This window comes from Lycorma delicatula, chromosome 6, assembly GCF_047948215.1.
Source record: "Lycorma delicatula isolate Av1 chromosome 6, ASM4794821v1, whole genome shotgun sequence".
Lineage (NCBI taxonomy): Eukaryota > Metazoa > Arthropoda > Insecta > Hemiptera > Fulgoridae > Lycorma > Lycorma delicatula.
In genome coordinates, this window is record NC_134460.1 from 127,006,190 (window position 1) to 127,026,352 (window position 20,163).

At 27.5% G+C, this 20,163-nt stretch overlaps 1 protein-coding gene across 1 annotated transcript in view; it reads left to right on the top strand.

Moving 5' to 3' along the window:
- The window catches only part of LOC142326208 (extracellular tyrosine-protein kinase PKDCC-like), a 108,336-nt gene extending 90,651 nt beyond the window's left edge, over positions 1-17,685 (top strand). The window contains exons 3-7 of the mRNA XM_075368493.1: positions 1,751-1,864; positions 3,988-4,189; positions 6,771-7,022; positions 11,649-11,828; positions 16,280-17,685. Of these exons, the coding sequence (XP_075224608.1) occupies positions 1,751-1,864; positions 3,988-4,189; positions 6,771-7,022; positions 11,649-11,828; positions 16,280-16,365 (834 nt within the window). The 3' untranslated portion in view covers positions 16,366-17,685. The remainder of the gene's footprint in view (positions 1-1,750; positions 1,865-3,987; positions 4,190-6,770; positions 7,023-11,648; positions 11,829-16,279) is intronic.
- Positions 17,686-20,163: the final 2,478 nt, after the last annotated feature.

Below are 20,163 nucleotides of genomic sequence, written 5' to 3' on the forward strand. Positions count from 1 at the left end.
ATTATGCCTAATGGTGGATTCGGAGGTTATAAAAAAAAAACTTAATTTATGAAGATAATAACGGATTGAAAAATAAACATGGCCGCCATTTTGTAATTTGCGAAGGTATTTAAGTCGTAATTTTTTTCTAATTTTATTACAAAGACGCTTACCAAATATAAATGTGATTTGTCTATCCGAACTCGAGATATAAATTTTTATATAAAAATAACAAAATGGTGGACAGTGGGAGAACGAAGGAGAATTTTCAATTTTTTCTAAGGATATTTTTTGTTTAGTTTTACAAGTAGAATCGGAAAAAATATAGACAGTCCACCATTTTAGAAATACTGTATATTCAGATGATTTTTGGTGGGTAGTATTTTGAGACAGTTCCTTAATTAATAATTTAATTAAGTAAATGAAATAAAGACTTCACTATGAAAAAACGTCATTATTTCGTTACTTTTTATAGTAAATGGTTGATTGAAAATTTATTTGATATTTTATTAATATATTAGAAATTTCAAAATATGATGTTATCTTTTGAAATTCAAATTAACCTAATAAATAAACTCATGCAATATATGGATAATAATTTTATTAAAGTATTACTAAAAAGTATAAAGCAAGTTTTTAAAAATTTTGAAAAATTTGTAATATTATTTTAACCGCCTATTGCTATTATCTTCGAATAATTTTTTATATATGTCTGTACACAAAAGGAGTTTACATTTTTTTTTTTATTAACAGCTTGTATATATACATGTGAATTATAATTCTGTTCATTAGAACGTATATGGCTTAACTTTTCTTTTTTTTTTTGATTCATCATATATTTTACGATTTGATAATTATATCAAATCTGTAAAATTTTATCTAAATATATCAGATACCATTATGAGCTGTATTTTATATGATAATCCATTTTCGAAAATTAATTTTTGTGGTTTTGTTATGTAGTTAATTTATAAATTACATAAATTGCCGTTAATGACATTTCTGTAAAATATTAACATTTATAAGTAAATATTTGTCACCTGATCACAATAAAAATATATATCAATAGAAAAATTATAATTTCTTAAACCTCTGATTTTAAGTCGGTAACTAAACTTATAATTGTTCTTCTCTAAGTCACTGTGGTAGTAGCGCTGCCCTTCATTTAGAAAGTTCTGAATTTAAACACCAGTAAGGGGTTTCATATGCTATATAATTCATTTAGAAATTTCAACTGAAAATTAATTTGTAACAAATTAATATTATTTTTATGAAAGAATACATTTTAATATAATTTTAAATGAATTATGTGAGATTATAAATAGGTGATTGAGCATGATGATACCTTGAACTAACTTGCACATCTGTGTATGATATTAGACGAATAGAACATTTGTCTAATCAAGGATAAAATTGAACTGAAATGAAAAATTACATTTTATTACTTAGAAAGCAATTTGAGTTGTATTAACATATTCTTTTTCAATAAAGAATACATAACATTAAAAATCTTGTTTTGATAGTTGTGCAAGTTTATATTCAGATTTCTATAAATAACTTGCCCTCTAGAAATGATTGTTCTTGTAGGTGTAGACAGTCATTGACTTCAATCACAACCACTTCTTTCAACAAATTCATTATAGTAAGTTAAATTAACAATAATTTATTTTTTTTAATTGTTATTACAGTAAAAAAAAAAAACATTTTCCCTTCATTTTACAATTTTAATTTGATTTATTAGTAAATATAGAATTTTGAATTTATTTTACAGGTTATTGGATCTTGTGTCCCAGATGCTGTCGGACCAGTTGTTATTGCTACTGAACTTGGTGACCCTTTAGATATTGTGAAACTACTACAGTTATCATGGGAACATAGATTACAGGTCAGAATTGATTTTAATTATATATTATTATGGAAACATTATTATTTATTTCCTGACCTTTATGATAGTATTAACTAATTTATATTGATTTTGTAATGTATGTTATATCTCAGATTTTTTATCAATATATTTATGTTAAAAATGGAGTAGTTTAGTTTTTATGTATTAAAATAAATTTCGAATTTTAGATCTAACTTATTTTGTGTTATTTATATAGGTTATATAAAAATAATCTCATAAATTAATATACAGCATCATAAAACTGTTAAATTGTACTAGATAAGACTGGATGAGATCCAGATAGATAAAAGTTTGGGCAATTCAAGAGTCATACGTTTTGTATATAATAATAAATTCAAACTTTATTTTAATTTTAGATTAATCAGTTTAGGAGAATATAGGTTTATAAAATAAGAAATAAGCATGTAATATGATTACTTTGTCATTAGTATTTATTTGAAGGAAGGATGGGTGAATTCAGTCTGCCTTTGCAGTTTCTTTTTTTCTTTTTCCTGTTTAGCCTTCGGTAATTACCGTTTAGATAATACTTCAGAGGATGATATGTATGTGTGTAAATGAAGTGTAGTCTTGCACAGTCTCAGGTTGACCATTCCTGAGATATGTGGTTAATTGAAACCCAACCACCAAAGAACACTGGTATCCACGATCTATTATTCAAATCTGTGTAAAAATAATTGACTTTACTAGTACTTGAACGCTGGAACTCTCAACTTCCAAATCAGCTGATTAGGGAAGACTCGTTCACCACTAGACCAACCCGGTGGGTTGCCTTTGCAGTTTCTAACAGCTTTTTTCTGTACACACACACACACACACACACACACACACACACACACACTCACATTCACTAACTTATGGGCTACAAGGTCCTTAATAATAGGCCTTATGGCATATTGTGTCCTTCACTTTCTAATCAAAAATTATGAAAAGTATAAATTTAAGAAATGAGAGAAATGGGTTATGAATCTTCATTAAAAAGAATGTATGTTTAATACATCTCATTACTGAGTCATCCGGGATTATCCAGATATCTTCAGGGTTGGTCTAGTAATGAACGCATTTTATATGGATTTGAATACTAGATTGCAGATACCAATGTTCTTTGGTGGTTGGGTTTCAGTTAACCAAATCTCGGGAATGGTCAAACTGAGACTGTACAAGACTACACTTCATTTACACTCACATATATCCTCATTCATTCTCTGAAGTAATACCTGAATGGAATTCCCGCCGACTAAACAGGAAAAAGAAAGGATTAGCCAGATGTCCAGATAAGAAGAATTCAAATAAATTACATGGTTATAATGTAATTTAATGTGACTAATTGATAAGCATGATGCAATGTGGTAAACTTAAAAAAGAGTATTAAGAATGATTAACCATTCACTTTCACATTATGTGCTGTGCCTTCAGAAGATCTTGCAAGAGTTTTCTCTTTGTTTAAGTTCATTTATCCGGAAACTTTCAATTAGATAGCAAGATTAGTGTAATCTCAATTTCTATTCTTGTTTCCTTAACGACCTTGGATTGATGGGGTGATTTTTAGTTTTATTGAAGAAACCTTCAAATGTTTGTGTTTATACTGCTTAAGTTGGTACATTTGTTATCTTTTTAGGTCAAAGAAGTTTTTAAATGTATGTATGAATGTTAGTATCTTTTCATATCATTAATACGTGGATAATATGGTCTTGTTGTTAAATGTTCAAGAAATATGATGTATTTTGTGCATATAAACCTAGTAAAAAAAAGTAATAATAATTGTACCTCATTTTGTTTACAAAAAGTAATTTGTAGAAGTTTGTTTAGACATGTGTAAATAATTCAAAATTATGATGTAATTTCCTAAAATTGTTGGGTAACATTTGTGATTAGAGTAAACTTTGAGGAATATGATAATTACACCAGTACACACGTTAATAATATGCAAAAAACAAACTATGCAGACATTATAAAAAATAATATTTAAAAAGAATAAAATATTTTTTTGTAATTAAGCTTAGTTCTCATAATGTAATGTTAATAATTATAATGTATATTTAATAATCTCAAGTAATGTTTATTTCGTTTTCATTGGAAAATATGTTGTGATTTTTTTTTTACAGCTTGCACTTGGTGTGGCTAGAATACTACATCATTTTGCTCATTCTCCTCTTGGTTCTTTAGCAATGCATGATCTTCGTCGTCAACAGTTTGTTTTAGTTGGCAATACATTAAAGTTGTCGGATGTTGATGATGTTGGCATTTCAGAACCAACTTGTCATTTAGACAAAGACTGTATTATATATGGAATTCAAAATGGCTCTAGTAAGTTTAGTTTACAAGATATTTTAATAATATATAAACTAAAAATTATTGTTGTATACAAAGAGATCATTTAGTCATTTCTAGTTACAAACAAACTGAAGATTTCTGTGCATTAGTTGTGGGATTAGTTTGATACACCTTCGCTATTCCTTTCTGTCTCTTATGTTAAACATACTGCTTACTTATATGTTAGAAAAAAGTGTAGAGACATTTGCTTCTAAAGCTGAATTTATTAATGCTGGATGCCTACTATATGGCCCATCAAACTTGTTCTTTCTCTGAGATTCTGCCAACATTCCTCTTTAACAGTGTTTTCACTGCCATATAACACATCATATAACTGTCTGTAAGATTCTTAATTTTAAATTTGATGCTACTAAAGTTTTCTGCATATAGTTCTACTACTGGGTTTATGATTTAACCATATTGACCATCCTTTGTAACTTTACTATCCAAAATAAAAAAATTCCACCATAGAATTTTATATTTTATTCTATTTAAAATTGAAGTCATAATATTTTATTTCAACTGCTTTTATTTTATTACTAATGTTTTACTCTTGTTTACTGTCTAATAAACTTAAATTTTTCTCCCGACAATGAATCAATAACTTTCATTACTTCTAAATATTTTAATATAATTAGCAAATGTTTTTTTTTATTTTTTGTCTCTGGAGCGTTATTCTGCCCTCAAATTTTTCTTTTTTGCATTTTCTGTATAAAAAATAAAAAAAAGCAAAGAGTAAGCTACATATTTATCTTACTTTTTTCTTTTCTGCAGTAAGCCTTTTCTCAGTTTCTTCTCTTATAGCTACCTGATTTTTATGAAATTTTAAATAACTCTTATTTCTTTAAGTTTCAGTCCTATCATCTGCAAAATCTTAAACATTCTATTACACTCGCAGATACATTTTTAAGAAATACAAATGACATTTTAGTTCCTTTTTCTTCAACTCGCTTTTCTAAATTAACCAAAAGTGATTCTTAAGCTTATATAAAATTTGTCTTGGTTATAGTGATTTGATTATTTAGTCAAAAAACATTTTGATATGTAAAAGTTTTTTTAGTTATCTTGATGAATGAAAACTAAGAATTATGTCTGGAGCAAGTTAAATAAAAACAGTATTGTTGAACTATTTTTTAATTAAATAGAAGATTTTTAATAAAATTGTTAAATGTTTTGAATTTAATTTTGTTTTTAAAATTTTTGAATTTATTATTAAGCTATTTTTATCTTTATTTTTTATTCTATTAGTATTATATTTTACTTTAAAGTTGCTACTGTGTGTAGGAAACTAATTTTACCAATAACTAATAAATTCTGTATAGGGTTTCACAAATAAAACATTTAAAAAAGATTTAAGGAACACTTACAGTCATTTAATTATAATAAACAAAAATCAAACTAAGGAGATTACATAAAATACAACAAACATATATTTTCAAATTTACAGGATATAAAAGTATTAGAAATAAGTAATAATAAATTAAAAACATAGAATCTTGAAAAAAATTCATACAATAAAAAAAATGATATTAATATTATAAATGAGCAGGTGAAATTTGAATATTATGAATGTATTCAACAAATAGTAGAATTCATATAATTATTATTATTCATCCAATGTATTTACGAAAGTGTATTTTTAACACATCTGATGAAGTGGTGCGCACCACAAAAGTGCTAATGTGAATTTTTAAAAAGAACAAGCAGTAAGTGATATTTTTATTTTATTTATTATTGATAATAAAAAGCTGTGTAAAAATTAAAGTCTGTATGAATTTTGCAGATAATTCTTTAAAGAAAAGAATAAAAAAGAGTTGTATCTTTGAAATAATGTACTTATACAATTATGTAAAAGAATTTCACAGGTAATATGACTTTTTATTCATCTAATGTTTTCATTTTACGACCCATGAAATTTTTAATAATTCAGCAATGTTTATTTTCGAAAGATCTGATGATGGATATATTTTCAAAAATAGTGGGTTTACCTAATTCGAACACACAGTCATGCATTTGTTGATATAGAAAAATTATTTTGTTTTACTAGTGTTGTCCAAAAAACTCTTTAAAATATTGATTTTTCTCCATAAAAATGGCATTGAATTCAAAATTTATTAACATTTGGTTGTAGCTGAAATCACTTTAATCAGTAAAGTTCTATTATAATTTTATTTATTTAGATAACAATTTACCTGTGTCCAATTTGCACAGATTAGAGTATTTCTAGCAAAGGATATGTTCAGAGTACATAGCGAATAAAAAATTTTCCTAAACATTTTCCTACAGAAATTTATATTCAACTATTCCATTAGATTTTGTTTCCTGTGGATGAATCCGTAAAATTAATTACTTGTAAATCATTCAGTATAATTAGAATCGTAACACTTTTATATTATGTCTCTGGACAATTACTCTGTCCTCCAATTATCCTGTTTTACTTTTTTTGTAAAAAAAAAAATAAAAAATCAAGTTTATTGGAACTAAAATATATTTATTTCAGTTTATTTCAATTCTTATAATTTATTTTAGTGTATTTAATATTAATAATAAAAGCTCTTGGTGTTTCATTTTACAGTTATTGATGGTGTTCCATGCAGTCATGGGTTTTGTGTGGGTTATAATGAGAGACTTAACATTTGGCGTGCTGGTCAACACTTTATTCGTCAGTTTCTTCCGTTGAGGGCTCCATCTTCTTTGGAACCACATATTCAGAATCTGGTTGATGCTTATAGTAGATCTAATTCATGGAATTCTGAAAGAATATTACAAGCAACAGAGAAATTATTAATGAAATACACATCTGGAAAATATTCAAATAGTAATTATGGTATGCAATTCTTTAACTATTTATAATAATTACTGAAATTATTAAATGCATAATTGTTTGGTGAAAAAGCCAAAAAGAAGGCTGTAGATGACCTTACATGAGATATGTCACCCCTGAAATTGGCATAGCCATTTTCAAAGGTACAAACATCCTGCACCAAACTTAAAAGGAAAGTGAGAGTTAAGTGGTTTCTTGTTCCCTTTTTTACTGAGTAAAACATACTATTAGCTATATATATATATATATATATATATATATCAAGCCCACCAAAATGAAACTGCAGAAGTCCAGCTCTATAATTGACACCATTCTGTTTACCACAGGCACTGGCTATGGAGGTACACAATTTTTGTTAGAGAAAGCAACCTGATTAGGGTTATATTTTTTAAGTCCTTTACATATATTCTAGCCAAAAAAAGATCAAGGAAGATAATGTAAACCAACAAATTAATATATCCCTTCTGAAAAAAAGTAAGACAAGTATATATTAATTTACTCATTTCTTGCACTTATAATTTAGTTAATTTATTTTTAATGGTGTATTTTTACCTTCTTGATTTATGAAAGTCTGCATTATGTCCTAAAAATGTAAACTTATAATTTTATTAATAATATTTATATTGTGATTATGGTTAATATTGTAAACGATTTTCACTGTTTACTTGTATGTTTGTGTAGTTCTTGGTACATAGTTTGTCTGTTCATACTCATAATTAATTAAAAATATCAAAATTTAGTAAAAGGGGGTATGAAAATATTAAGTATTTCATACATATATACAAGTGATTCAAGAGGAAAGGGAAGTAGTTTGAGACTGATAATAGAGCTTGAAATATGGAAAAAAGTTAATACAAATACGCTTTTATCAATAATGCTTTGTTATCAAGTTACGGCTAGCGAAAAATCTCACCTGAATTTCAGTTCCCCCAGTGAAATAAGGTGTACTGAAATTTTGTAAGGCGTTGTTATGTGTAGTTAAACTTGATGGTTTCTTATGTTTTTTGACTTGAAAAATAAAATAAAAGAGGTCCCAGAACTGTGTTCCCCTTAGTTTACATGATATCCAATGTAAAAAATAAATATTCAGTGACAAAAAACAAGTTCTTTTTTTTTTAGGTTGGAAGTACAATCACTTTGTTAAATGACTATTAAATGTGTAAATTTTATTATCAAAACTTGTAGAGAATTTAATTCTGTAATTTAATAATGTAATAAAGTCTATGAAAACCAAAACAAAAATTAAGTATTGTTAGAAATAATAAAATAACTGTAAAAATCTGTACAAATTAAAAACAGCTGTTTTTAGTATAATAGATTTAGAATTTTGAAAAATTAAAATACTTTAAGATTACTATAAAAAAAATTTAACTTATAAAAAAATTATTCAGGTTTATACTGTATTCATTTGCAATAAATGTTTGAAAATTCCACCATTGACATCTATCTATGCACTTTTCAACTGCATTTCCCTCTTCTCATTTGTTTCTCGTTTCTTATCTTCATTAAACAGTAATCTAAAGGAGTAAGGTCCAATGATCTAGGTGGCCAATTTACCGGCACTCTACATCCAATACATTTATCAGCAAATTTTTCATCTAAGAATTGTCTTACTTGGTTTGTGAAATATGTTGGTACTTCATTAAGCTGATAGTACATTTTAATTAGTTTTGCCAGTGAGAAATTTTCAAGCACCTTAAGAAAATCATTGTTTAAAAATTCCAGATAATTTCTCCTTGTGACACGTTGTTCATGAAAGGTCCTATTGGTTATTGATTTTGTCCACTAAAAATTTCCACTGAAAATCGTTGTTGAAATTTGATTCAACTACACCATGCGAGTTTTCTTCATGGGATTTTGAATTGTGTAATCATTTAATAATCTTTAACAAAGCTGTTGTATTGCAAACCTACAAAACTTTGTATTTCAACACTGAATTTTGTGTTTTACATCGGATATCTTAAAACCTATCGAAGTTACAATTATGGGACTTCTTTTATCCTATTTCCCAGCTAAATTATGTAAGAAACCACCAAAATTATTCCTTAATTTGGGTCCCAAAATTAAAGTAGGTCTTCTTTTTATTAGAAAAGCTGAAATCTGGGCGAAATCTTTCACTGGCCATAACTCGAAAATCAAGCATTTCCAGACCTATGTTTATATGAACTTTTTATTTAACTTTTTCTAGATACAATAAAGACTATTCAGCAGATGTTCTTACTATCTAAACTATTTTATTCCAAAAAAAATTCTCCTTAAATTATTTACTAATATCTTTGAAATCAGAATTCAGAGATAAAAATATCAGTATTTTTATAATGGAAGTTATTAAACCAGTTCTTTTTAAAACTTGGGGGCTGATCCAATAGTTTTAGAAATATATACTAACGACAACACTAATAATAATAGTGATAATGAGTCATTCAATAGCATCATGTGTGCAATGGTACCTAAAATCTTTTTTGTTGGTGTCAATACTTAAAACTCATTTTATGAGAGAGTTTCAAATTTAATGAAACATTATAAGTGCAAGGGTACTGATGAAAATAAAGCTATGGAGATAAGACTTATAGTAAAAAAGCTACGCAGGGACCAGAAATGTATTAAAATAATTCATTTACATTAGTTTTTGTTTTGCAATTTCCCAAGAATTTATATTTTTAGGATGTAAGGTAAATTTTCTTAAAGGCTGTAGAAAATTGAAAAATATTCATGATGTATTACTGTCATAAGAGTACAACTCCAGAAAAGTTTTGATAAGATGATTTATAAATAAAGATGAATAATTAAAAAAATATTAAGTTAAAAACTTTGAAGTTTCAAAATATGAATTGTTTAAAAGGAATATATATATATTGTATATATTTTTATATGTACATAAATGTATGTATATATTTTTTGGTTTTAATTAGTAGAAACTCGTATTTTCAAATTCACTTATTGCAAGTTTTAAAAATAGCTGATAAAACACTTGTAAAAATTAAAAAATGAAATTCTTTCTGTGGAATATACAGATTGAGATATGTAAATTAGTACAGGCAGCCATACAATCTATTTATGATAATTGTTAAAATTACAAAATTCATTTGTAATTAATGAAATTAAATCATCTTTTGTTACATTTTCTCATTCTAATTATTGTTAATTGTATGATTGTTAAAGACATTTTATCACTGTGTTCATAAGTAATGAGCATTGTTATGAAATTAAAGGGTATTTCTTGTTTGTAAGTGACACTTAGGTCACTTCATTATCAGTAATTAATTATTATTGAAGGCTTTATTCCTGTGCATGAAAAGTGAAAATTATTCTTATTAGACTAAGAACATGTGTGTTAACAACACACACGTACCTATAAAAAAATTGTGTGATGAACATAAGCTAAAAACTTGAAAAGCTAGCTTGTAAGTTTTTAATAGTAGTGTTATAGACTCTGATGGTTTATCAGAAAATTTTTTCACTGGTTATTATAAACTGATTGATGAGAATTACAAGGTCTGTTTAGAAAATAACCAAACGTTTTTAATTACGCAGCAACAGAGATATTTAGTGATGTGCGATTGATAGCATTGTGTTCCACATACCTCCTCTGTAACCACATGTTCTTGGATTGTTGATATCTTGTTTAGTTTTCATGTTATTTTTATTTGAGTGCAACGTGTTTAACTATTAGTAGCGATTTTTGTAATGTGCGAATTTCAGGAGCAATGATATAACGAAAAAATAAACTGGGGAAAACTTACACAGAAACGTTTCAACTTTTGAAACAAACTGTAGAAGTTTGTTACGGAGATGATTCTCTGGATTATACGCATTGTTATGAATGGTTTCCACCGTTTAACAGTGGTTGTCAGTCAATTGAAGATGACCCTCTACCAGGAAGACCTTTGACTTCAACTGATGAAAATCACGTTTGAAAATCTATGATCAGTGTGTGCACTGATTGCACTGAATTGCCGATTGACTGTCAGAAAACTTGCAGAACAGGTTAGCATCTCGATTGGATCATGCCATGACATTTTGACTGAAAGAAATTTCTTTCACTGTTAACTAACAATAAATGTTGTTTGGATGTCCAAACAACATTTATTTCTCATTCAGCATCACTTAAGAAAGTACTTTTATGTTATCATTTGGAGTATATCAAATGCAGTTCAAAAGGAATGTTCATGGATGTTTTATCAAAATAAAGCACTACCTTAGAGGGGCTGTATTTGTCTCTCCCTAATGCCACTTACAATAAACAAAATATAATAAACAATTATAAAAAAACTATAAAGTAATTATAATAAATTACAGTTGTAATTTTAAAATTTTCTATCTGTACAAGTTTTTCCATCAGTAATATTTTTTTCAGCTTTTACACATACTTCAGTAATATGTTTAATGCATTATAAATTTAATAATAGCTTCTTTATGTTTATCTTTTTTCCTTGATATCACCACATAAGCTTGAAGCTTGTGTGTGGGATGGAAATAGAATTTTGTAGTATATGAAAAATGCATTGCCTGTCCAGGATTCGATCCCAGGACCTCCTTATTTAAAATTTGTATAAAATTTTTAATTGTTAAGTATTACACTACTGCTCATACAACTTCATTATATCTCTAACATGCAACTTTTTTCAGATGGTTACAAAGAGCTGACTGATACTACAGTGTTGGGTTTAGATTATAATTGCACCAACTCAAAATCACATAACAGTTGTATTCATATGATTGATAGTTTGCAACTTGCTGTTCCTATTTGTAATAGCGATCCAATGTGTAACGCTGTTGTTATTAAAGCATCAAGAAATTTTACAGTTGGTGAGTAATTTTGATTTATTACCTATGTATATTTCATCATTCTATTAAGAAACTATAGATTAATGATTAATGTTAATATATATATTTTAATTGATTTTAAAACCAAAAACATGTTCTATAGCCAAAACTTCTAAAACCAAAAATTTCTAAAAACAGTCAGTTTTTAGAAATAGCTACAACCTAGAAAGGTAGTAGCTATTTTCACTTTTTCATGCAAAAGAGAGCATTAGATAAAGTTAAGATAAACTTTATCAAAAATGTTTTTACTAAAAATATGATCAGGAAACTGAAAAATCATCTTTGGAGTTTTTCTTTGATCAAAAATGAAACAAGAATCTAGATGTAAGTACTAGAACAGGTCCTATGTATTCTGATAATGCATGTTTTTAATTTTTTCCCCATTTTTTTACAGCTTTCATATTTTTTTCCTGGCATCCAGCATAATTTAATAGAAGTAAGGTTCATGGGAATTTTTTTTTTTTTTTGATAATTATCTTGAAAAAAATATGAATTTCTTAATTTTGTGACTAAAGTTGCTCTTAATGTTGACAGTAAACAATAAATTTTCACATAGTAGAGTGTGTGGTTTAATGAAATATTATTTTGATATTTTTAAGAAAAATATGATTTGTGGGTAAGTTTTTTAAATTACGTGATACAAACTTGTTGGTCACAGTTAAAATGTTCATTGGAAACATTGCAGTGTGCAAAACTGAAAATCACTATGCCAACACGTAAGATTTACTAAAGATTTATTGTACATTCCAAAATTTAAAAAAGTGTTAATCAAAGAACAAAGATTGCTAAGTTTAATAACATTTATATATTAAATACTAAGTAAGTATAGTTCATATTGTTTGATTAGTGTAGATGTATGCTATTTCTGCAAAAAAAAAAAATATATATATAATATATATACATATGTATATGACTATGAGAATAGTGACAGCAGTTATACATCTGAAGTAAGAAGTTTTATGATTTTACTCTACTTATTAACTATTTTTTAACTTTAAATTATTTAGTTCATTTTTAATTTTATAAATTATAAAAATTTGAAAATCAAATTGGATTAATACTGAAGATAAAAAGCGTGCAAAGAAATCCATCAATATTATAAAATGACTACAAAATGATATTAACTTCAAAATAATCACAATTAACACAATAATAATTTCTTATGAAAAGGAGGTACAATATTAATGTTCTGGTATGGGCAGTTCATTTGGTATATGCATTCCCACAGGAAAAAGTCAGGAAATATAAACTTGGTCAGGAATTTTTAGAAAAAATCAGGAAGTCAGGAAAAATTACAAAAAATGTCAGAGAATTGCATTTTCAGAGGTGGCTTTTCCATTGACAAATCTCTTCTTCTGGAGAATTTGCATCAAGAGACAATAATTTATCAATGAAAGGTTTTTGATGCAATTGTAGTTGCTGGGACAAGGAGAATGTTTCCATTACCAAAAGAAAAATGCTTACTGCAGTGAGAAGCTCTAGAAGACCATATGAAGAATGTCTTGTAGAAAAAAGAAAAAACACCTCTCAGGAACAGAACAGAGCCCTAAAACTGCAAGCAGAAATTAAAAAACTGGAGGAAGAAAGGGAAAAGTTGAAAGCTACAATCTTGGCAGAAGATCAAATAGCTGCCAAAATTAAACTTGTAGAAAATGTCAAATGTTTCTTCGATATCTTTATATTGAAGAAAAGTTGCCCTGTGTTTTATACATACTTATAAATACATATGTAATGAGATTTCATATTTTTCCTCTTAATATTTTTGGTAAACATTAGAATAATAATGACAAAATATTTTTCAAGTAAATCTTTGTTTTTTGTACAAAATAAGGTGTTCAGTTCTAGTTTTCTTATCTGTATTACTTTTAGTCAGAGTGATTTTAGTTTTCTTTAATTTGTGATCATACATATGTTCTTTGTTAAATTGAAATCTGTGTTAGCATTTTTATGCAAACAAAATTATTAAATATTATTTTTTTGTTTACTTTGTGGTATAATGTGGGGTTAGTTTTTATGAAAAATTTTTAAGCAATCTTAGGCGAGAGCCAATTATTTTTAAAAATTGCTTTAGTTAGTTTTTATTTGTTATCTGTGTTACTTTTAGTTACCATGATGTTCATTTTTATACAAGAAACTTATTAAATATTGTTGTTTTATTTGTACTTTGCAATGTAATTTACTCTGAAACAAATTATCACAAAAAATAGCCTAATTTTTTAAATGTATATGTAAAAAATCATTAAAACAATAAACTTAAAAAATTAATGTAATAATAAATAATAAAAAAGGCATGAGTTTGGCAGCTACAGGGGTGGTGGAGGCTGCAAAATAATAAAATATGTATATATTTTGAAGAGTAAACAGCAGTAGCATAACATTATGAAAGTCACAAAATATTTGCCAAATTTGTCAGGAAAAATTAATCTTAAAATTTGCTAGGAACCCTATATATGGAAATTTGAGACTAACACCCATTCTCATCTTCTAAATGAAATACTTACCAATACTTACAAATGAAATGAAATAGTTAACAATAGTACAAAGTTAACATTATTAAATTATGGGAAAATTAAAGAAACGAAGTAGAATTTTTATTCCATTTCAATCAGATTAACTTTGCATTTACGTACATTGAAAAAATGATTTAGTTTTCTTTTTTCTATTTTATTTCTTTATAAGATACAACACAAGTTCAGTTTTTATTTTATTTCACTAGTCAGATCAATTTTTATAATTTTAATAATTTTTGTATTTTTTTTTTTTGTTACATAATAATATGTATATTTTACAATTTGTATTGTTATATATTTTTCAAAATTTGTAAATATTTGTTTTATATTTGTTACTGTAAATTTTGTTGTATATTTTTACAATTTTCCTTATGTGGAACAGTAAGTAAATTGTATGATAATAAGTACACGGTACGGGGTTCCTAAGGAACTCCCACAATAAGTTAATCCATAACAAACGTTATCATTAAGTAATGTTCTTAAAGTCCATTACTGGCAGAGGGTAGTGTCTCAGCTTTCATCCTGATGTCCTGGGTTTGAATCCCAGTCAGGTATGGCATTTTTCATATGCCACTAAATTACATCTCCATATATCATGCACAAGCTTCAATGGTGATATCATCAAGCAAAAAAATGTAAAAAAATATTTATATTTTTCTTCACTTACAACCTTACAACTAATAACTGCAAACTGTCATTCAGTAGTCTCTAAGTTAAGCACATAAAGTTTTAACCTTTGAACATAGCCATTGTTATCAAGCAGATTAATTGCAAGGTGATTGACATGATTGATTTTCTAGACATTGTTTGAATTTAACACTGTACTGTTTTACAACCTCATGAATCGTTGGAAGCTCCAGATATTCATGAATCTCATCATTCCGTGTGAAACAAGGCGCCTTTGCAATTGTTCTCATTACCTTGATTTGGAAATGTTGTATGACATCTACATTACTAATACTTGTTGTCCTTTACAACTCCTTACCATAAATCCAGATTGGTCGTAGGGCGTAGGGCAGCTCTGTAAATTAATTTTATTGGACAATTTGAGGTGAGAGTTTCTTCACAGCAGCCAATGTAGTTCCCTATACTTCACATTCAGTTGTTTTCTTTTCATCTTGATGCGATACCTTCTGGTCAAACGCCAATCTAGGTGCAGTTCTAGGTTACACTTTCTATTTATGGGATAAAGACACTGTTTGTGTTCATACCTTCTCATGATGAATGTGATATGCTTAGATTACTGTGTTCACACCTTCTCATGGCAAGTGTGATGAGCTTAAATTTATCTGTTTATTTATGATTAACTAGGTCATAATCATAATCCTCCTTTTTTTTTTTGCCATGGTCCAATGCCGTTAGCAGCTCTTTCAAAGCCTAAGCCTAGAGCTTAGGCCAGCCTTTCTGGCCTAAGACTGCAAAGTAATAACTTTTCAAATAATCTAGATATGACCTAGAGGGGTCTAGATAGGTCCAGATATGACCTTTTGAGAAGAAATCTCATGTGCAGGCCTTCCTCGTTTCAAGATCATTACCACTTGAGGTACTTTCCATTCTGCTGGGAAGTAAGATGTTTTAGGACAGTGTTAAAGAGATACTTAATGTATATGATGCATTTAATGAATATTACAGCTGTTGATTGACATGATTTTCTATCCTAGAAAGATAAATCAGTGTTATATAAGCTGAACTGAACAGGTCAAGAAAATTATGTATATTATGGATAAAAATGTTTTTTAAATTACCCCAAAAAAGTCATTATTTATAAAAAAAACCCTTATTAAATAAAACATTAGCAAAATAAATGGATCAAGATTTTTCACTTATGAGAACCATAAGTTGGTTCTCATGTTAAAACGTGTTATTGGATGCTGTTATGAATAATTATAAAAATGTTACTCTATTGACTAAATTTTGTTCCAGATGGTACTTATATGGCAGTTTTAAAAAGTGGAGTTGGTAAACCTGAAAAAAGGAAAGGATATACAGTTCTACTTAAACCAAGATGATCTTGAAAATTAGAAAAAAGGAAACAATCTTTAAAATACTTAAACTATTATTATAAATTACTAGTCATTTGATATACTTAAGTAAAATAAGATTCTCATTATCATTCCATGATATTAATATGAACTGTTCAAATGAAACATCATAATAATGGATTACTGTGATAATATTATTATATTTATTGTATTTATACCATAGGAAGTAATATGTTTTGTAATTAACATATTTTTATATATCAATAATGTACTATCCGAAACATACCCAAAAAAATCTGTAAGCAATTCAATAAGGTAAGACCTACAAATACAGCTGTTTGACAGCTTTTTCAAAGATGCTATTAATAGAAAAAAACAATTAAATAAGTAAATAAATTGGAATTGTATTCTTTGGAATAATAAGAAAATTATATTATAAAGTCAAAGGTAGTATAATGATGATTCACTGATCCACAGGGTTTTGTAACAGGGTCAGTTTATTAACGCTTTGGTCATTAAAAAATTCTATGTATATAATTTTTTGGGTCACATTATTCTTATTTTGGGTAATTTTCTGCTAATTCAAATATGTTTATTGTTTATTTAAACTACTGTTTATTTAAATTTTATTGAGATATTTTCAATAAAATTAAGCCATCACTACAAGATTAAAGTACTTGTTTGTTTTTTAAGTTTTAACCTAAAAATAAGTTCATTAAAACATGTTTTAATTTAAACATGTACTTTAGAACATATTCAACATGGAGCAAGTTCTCTATTAGGAAAAACGTACTAAAAATACTAATGTAAAATTTGTAATTACCCTTTTGGGTTATTTATATAATTTGTCTCAGATTAAGGTTGAAATAAGAAAATTTACTTTTTAAAATTCTTTTATGTACTTATTTATTATTTGTTCATACATACTTTTCATTCAAGTAATAGTTGCTCATAATCATAACAGTTAATGCCATTTAAGTTTATAATTTAAAAAAAGTAAGGATATATATATCAGTACATGTTAATAGAATTAGTATATTTGTAGTGTAAATGTCCTCTGTTCAAGCAATACTAAATAAAAATATTTATCTTTGAAAATGATTTTATTTGTGAGATTTCAGATGGATTTTGTTAAACAAAAGTATTATTTAATTTATAAACAAAAAGTACATAAATATGGTGTTATTGACTTTAATAGGATTAGCTTTTTTATAAAAAAAGAAGTTTACTTTTTTTTAAGTAACATATTACAAACATTAAAATAAAATATTAGATATTATGAATTTTGTTTTATTTTAAATAAGTTGTTAAATAATTTGTGTTCAGAATAAATAAATTTTTTTTATCCTCTCATGGCTGTTGCAGAAATTATTAAATTGTTACACCTACAAAATTGCTGTACAGTATCATATAAATTTTTTACTGTTGTCCAGCTAATGAAATAGAACCATCTGTTTCAGCTCTACTTTACGAGTAGAGTAATTTCGTCTAGCCGGTTGATGTAATTCTTTGATTACTTCACGATTTACATCAGTCATCTCTGAATAATATAAAAAATCATCTCAAAAAAAAATAATATAAAGTAAACTAACAATAATAATATAAAGTAAACATGAAGAAATATGATATTGATACTGTTGAGACAGTCAAACTAATTACAGTGGCCCACAAGTCCTCATATCCCACTGGTTTGATCTAATGATGAGCTTGTCATTGCAACTCATCTGATTTCGAAGTTGAAAGTTCTAAGGTTCAAATCCTAGTAAATACAGTTTCTTTTATACGGAGTTGAATACTAGATCATAGATACTGGTGTTCTTTGGTGGTTGGATTTCAATTAATCACACATCTCAGGAATGGTCAACCTGATACTGTTCAAGACTACACTTCATTTGCATTCATATATATCATCCTCTAAGTAATACCTTACGGTGGGTCTGAAGGCTAAACAGAAAAAAGAGAGGGTTTGTTGTCATAGTTCATTTGTAGTTCACCAGAGCTCGTTTGTTTGTGACTGTAGTGTTGACATAATGATCTCTCAATCTAAACAGACACATTAAACTGAGTACTTCATGATCAGCATCATCATTAACAACAATCATAGTAATTATAATAATTTCAACAAAAAAAAAAAACAAAAATAAGACGAGGAAAAAATTACCATTCGAATGCTGATTCTCAAAAACATCAACACAAAAATCATTGATTTATAGGCTCTGTAATCGGCGAAGGTGATTTTATTGTTTATCACACTTTTCTTGCCACCTTTTCTAAATTACTATTAGATTCTGGTGCACAAGCAAATTTTTTAACATTTAGTTTTGCCCGCAAATTAGCACTCAAACTTATGAAAAATGATCTTCCTATTTTAGAAATAAACAATTCCTTATCACAATAAGAATATAGTGTCAAAATTACATTGTGTTCCAGATACAGACATTTCATTTTCAAGGTTTTACCAGATATTATTGACAGCCTCGTTTCATCCGCATTTGACATTTCAATTACCTCATAACATATTTTTGGCTGTTTCTAGTTTTAATATACTAAACAACATTGACATCCTGATGGAAGCTCAATATTACTTGAGTGTTATCCTGCCAGGGAAATACGTTTAAAACTTTAGATATCCTATTATTCAAGAGACTAAATTAAGATAAATAATTAGCGGTTGCATTCCTATTAATATCAAGGGCAAAAACACTGTAGCATCCTTTCTTACTCGTAACAATCATAAAAATCTATCAAACATATATGAACAATTCTGGAGAACAGAAGAGATTACCACTTATTCAATCAATAAAGATTCTAAATGTGAAGAACATTTTCAATCAAATACTATTCGATACAATGAGAGCAGATCTGTTGTAACATTACCAGACAAATCTGATAATATTCGATCGGGCGACTCCTTAACTAATGCTAAAAACAGATTTTTATCTTTAGAAAGGAAATTAATTAACAATTCTATCTTGAAAAGGACTGTTCCACTTTCATACAAGAATATTGATATGTAGGTCACATTTAACTCCAATGATTTGCTAATTGACAGACTATATGTGTGCTATTTACCACACCATCCAGTATTTAAACCATCAAGCTTAACAACTAAATTACGAGTTATCTTTGACAGATCAACGAAAACCACTAACGGTTTATCCCTTAACAATAGTGTGTTAGTTGGACCTGTGGTCCAACAAGATCTATTTTCTATATTACTTAGATTTAGGATTCATAATTATATCATCATCTCAGATATAACAAAAGTGTACTGTCAGGTAATAGCAACACCTAACCATTTGAATTTACAACGCCCTAACCATTAGAATTTACTCCTGATCTGGAGACTCACGATCAGGAGAAAGGCACTACGCACTACCTAACATAACATATGGAACAGCTTGTGCATCATATTTAGCTACTAGATGCTTAATACAAATAGCTGATGAAAATAAATATGACCTACCATTAGTATGTAAGACTATACGATATGATTTTTATGTCGATGACTTTTTTACAGGTTCAGACAACCTAAACGAAGCTATTCAAAAAAAATTGGCATTTCTACACTATTACAACAATATGGTTTTGCAATAACAGTGTTATTTCTTCTTCTGAACACAATTCTACCACTCCTACATGCCAAGAAGAGAACTTATGGACATTAAGAATCCGATGGAATAATTCCACAGACACATTAATATTTCAATCAACTCATTTTAATAGATCCAGTTGTTACAAAGAAAAGATATCCTCTCTATCATAGCAGGTGTATTCGATCCCTTAGGACTTATTGGGTCTATTCTATTTTCTTATAAACATTTC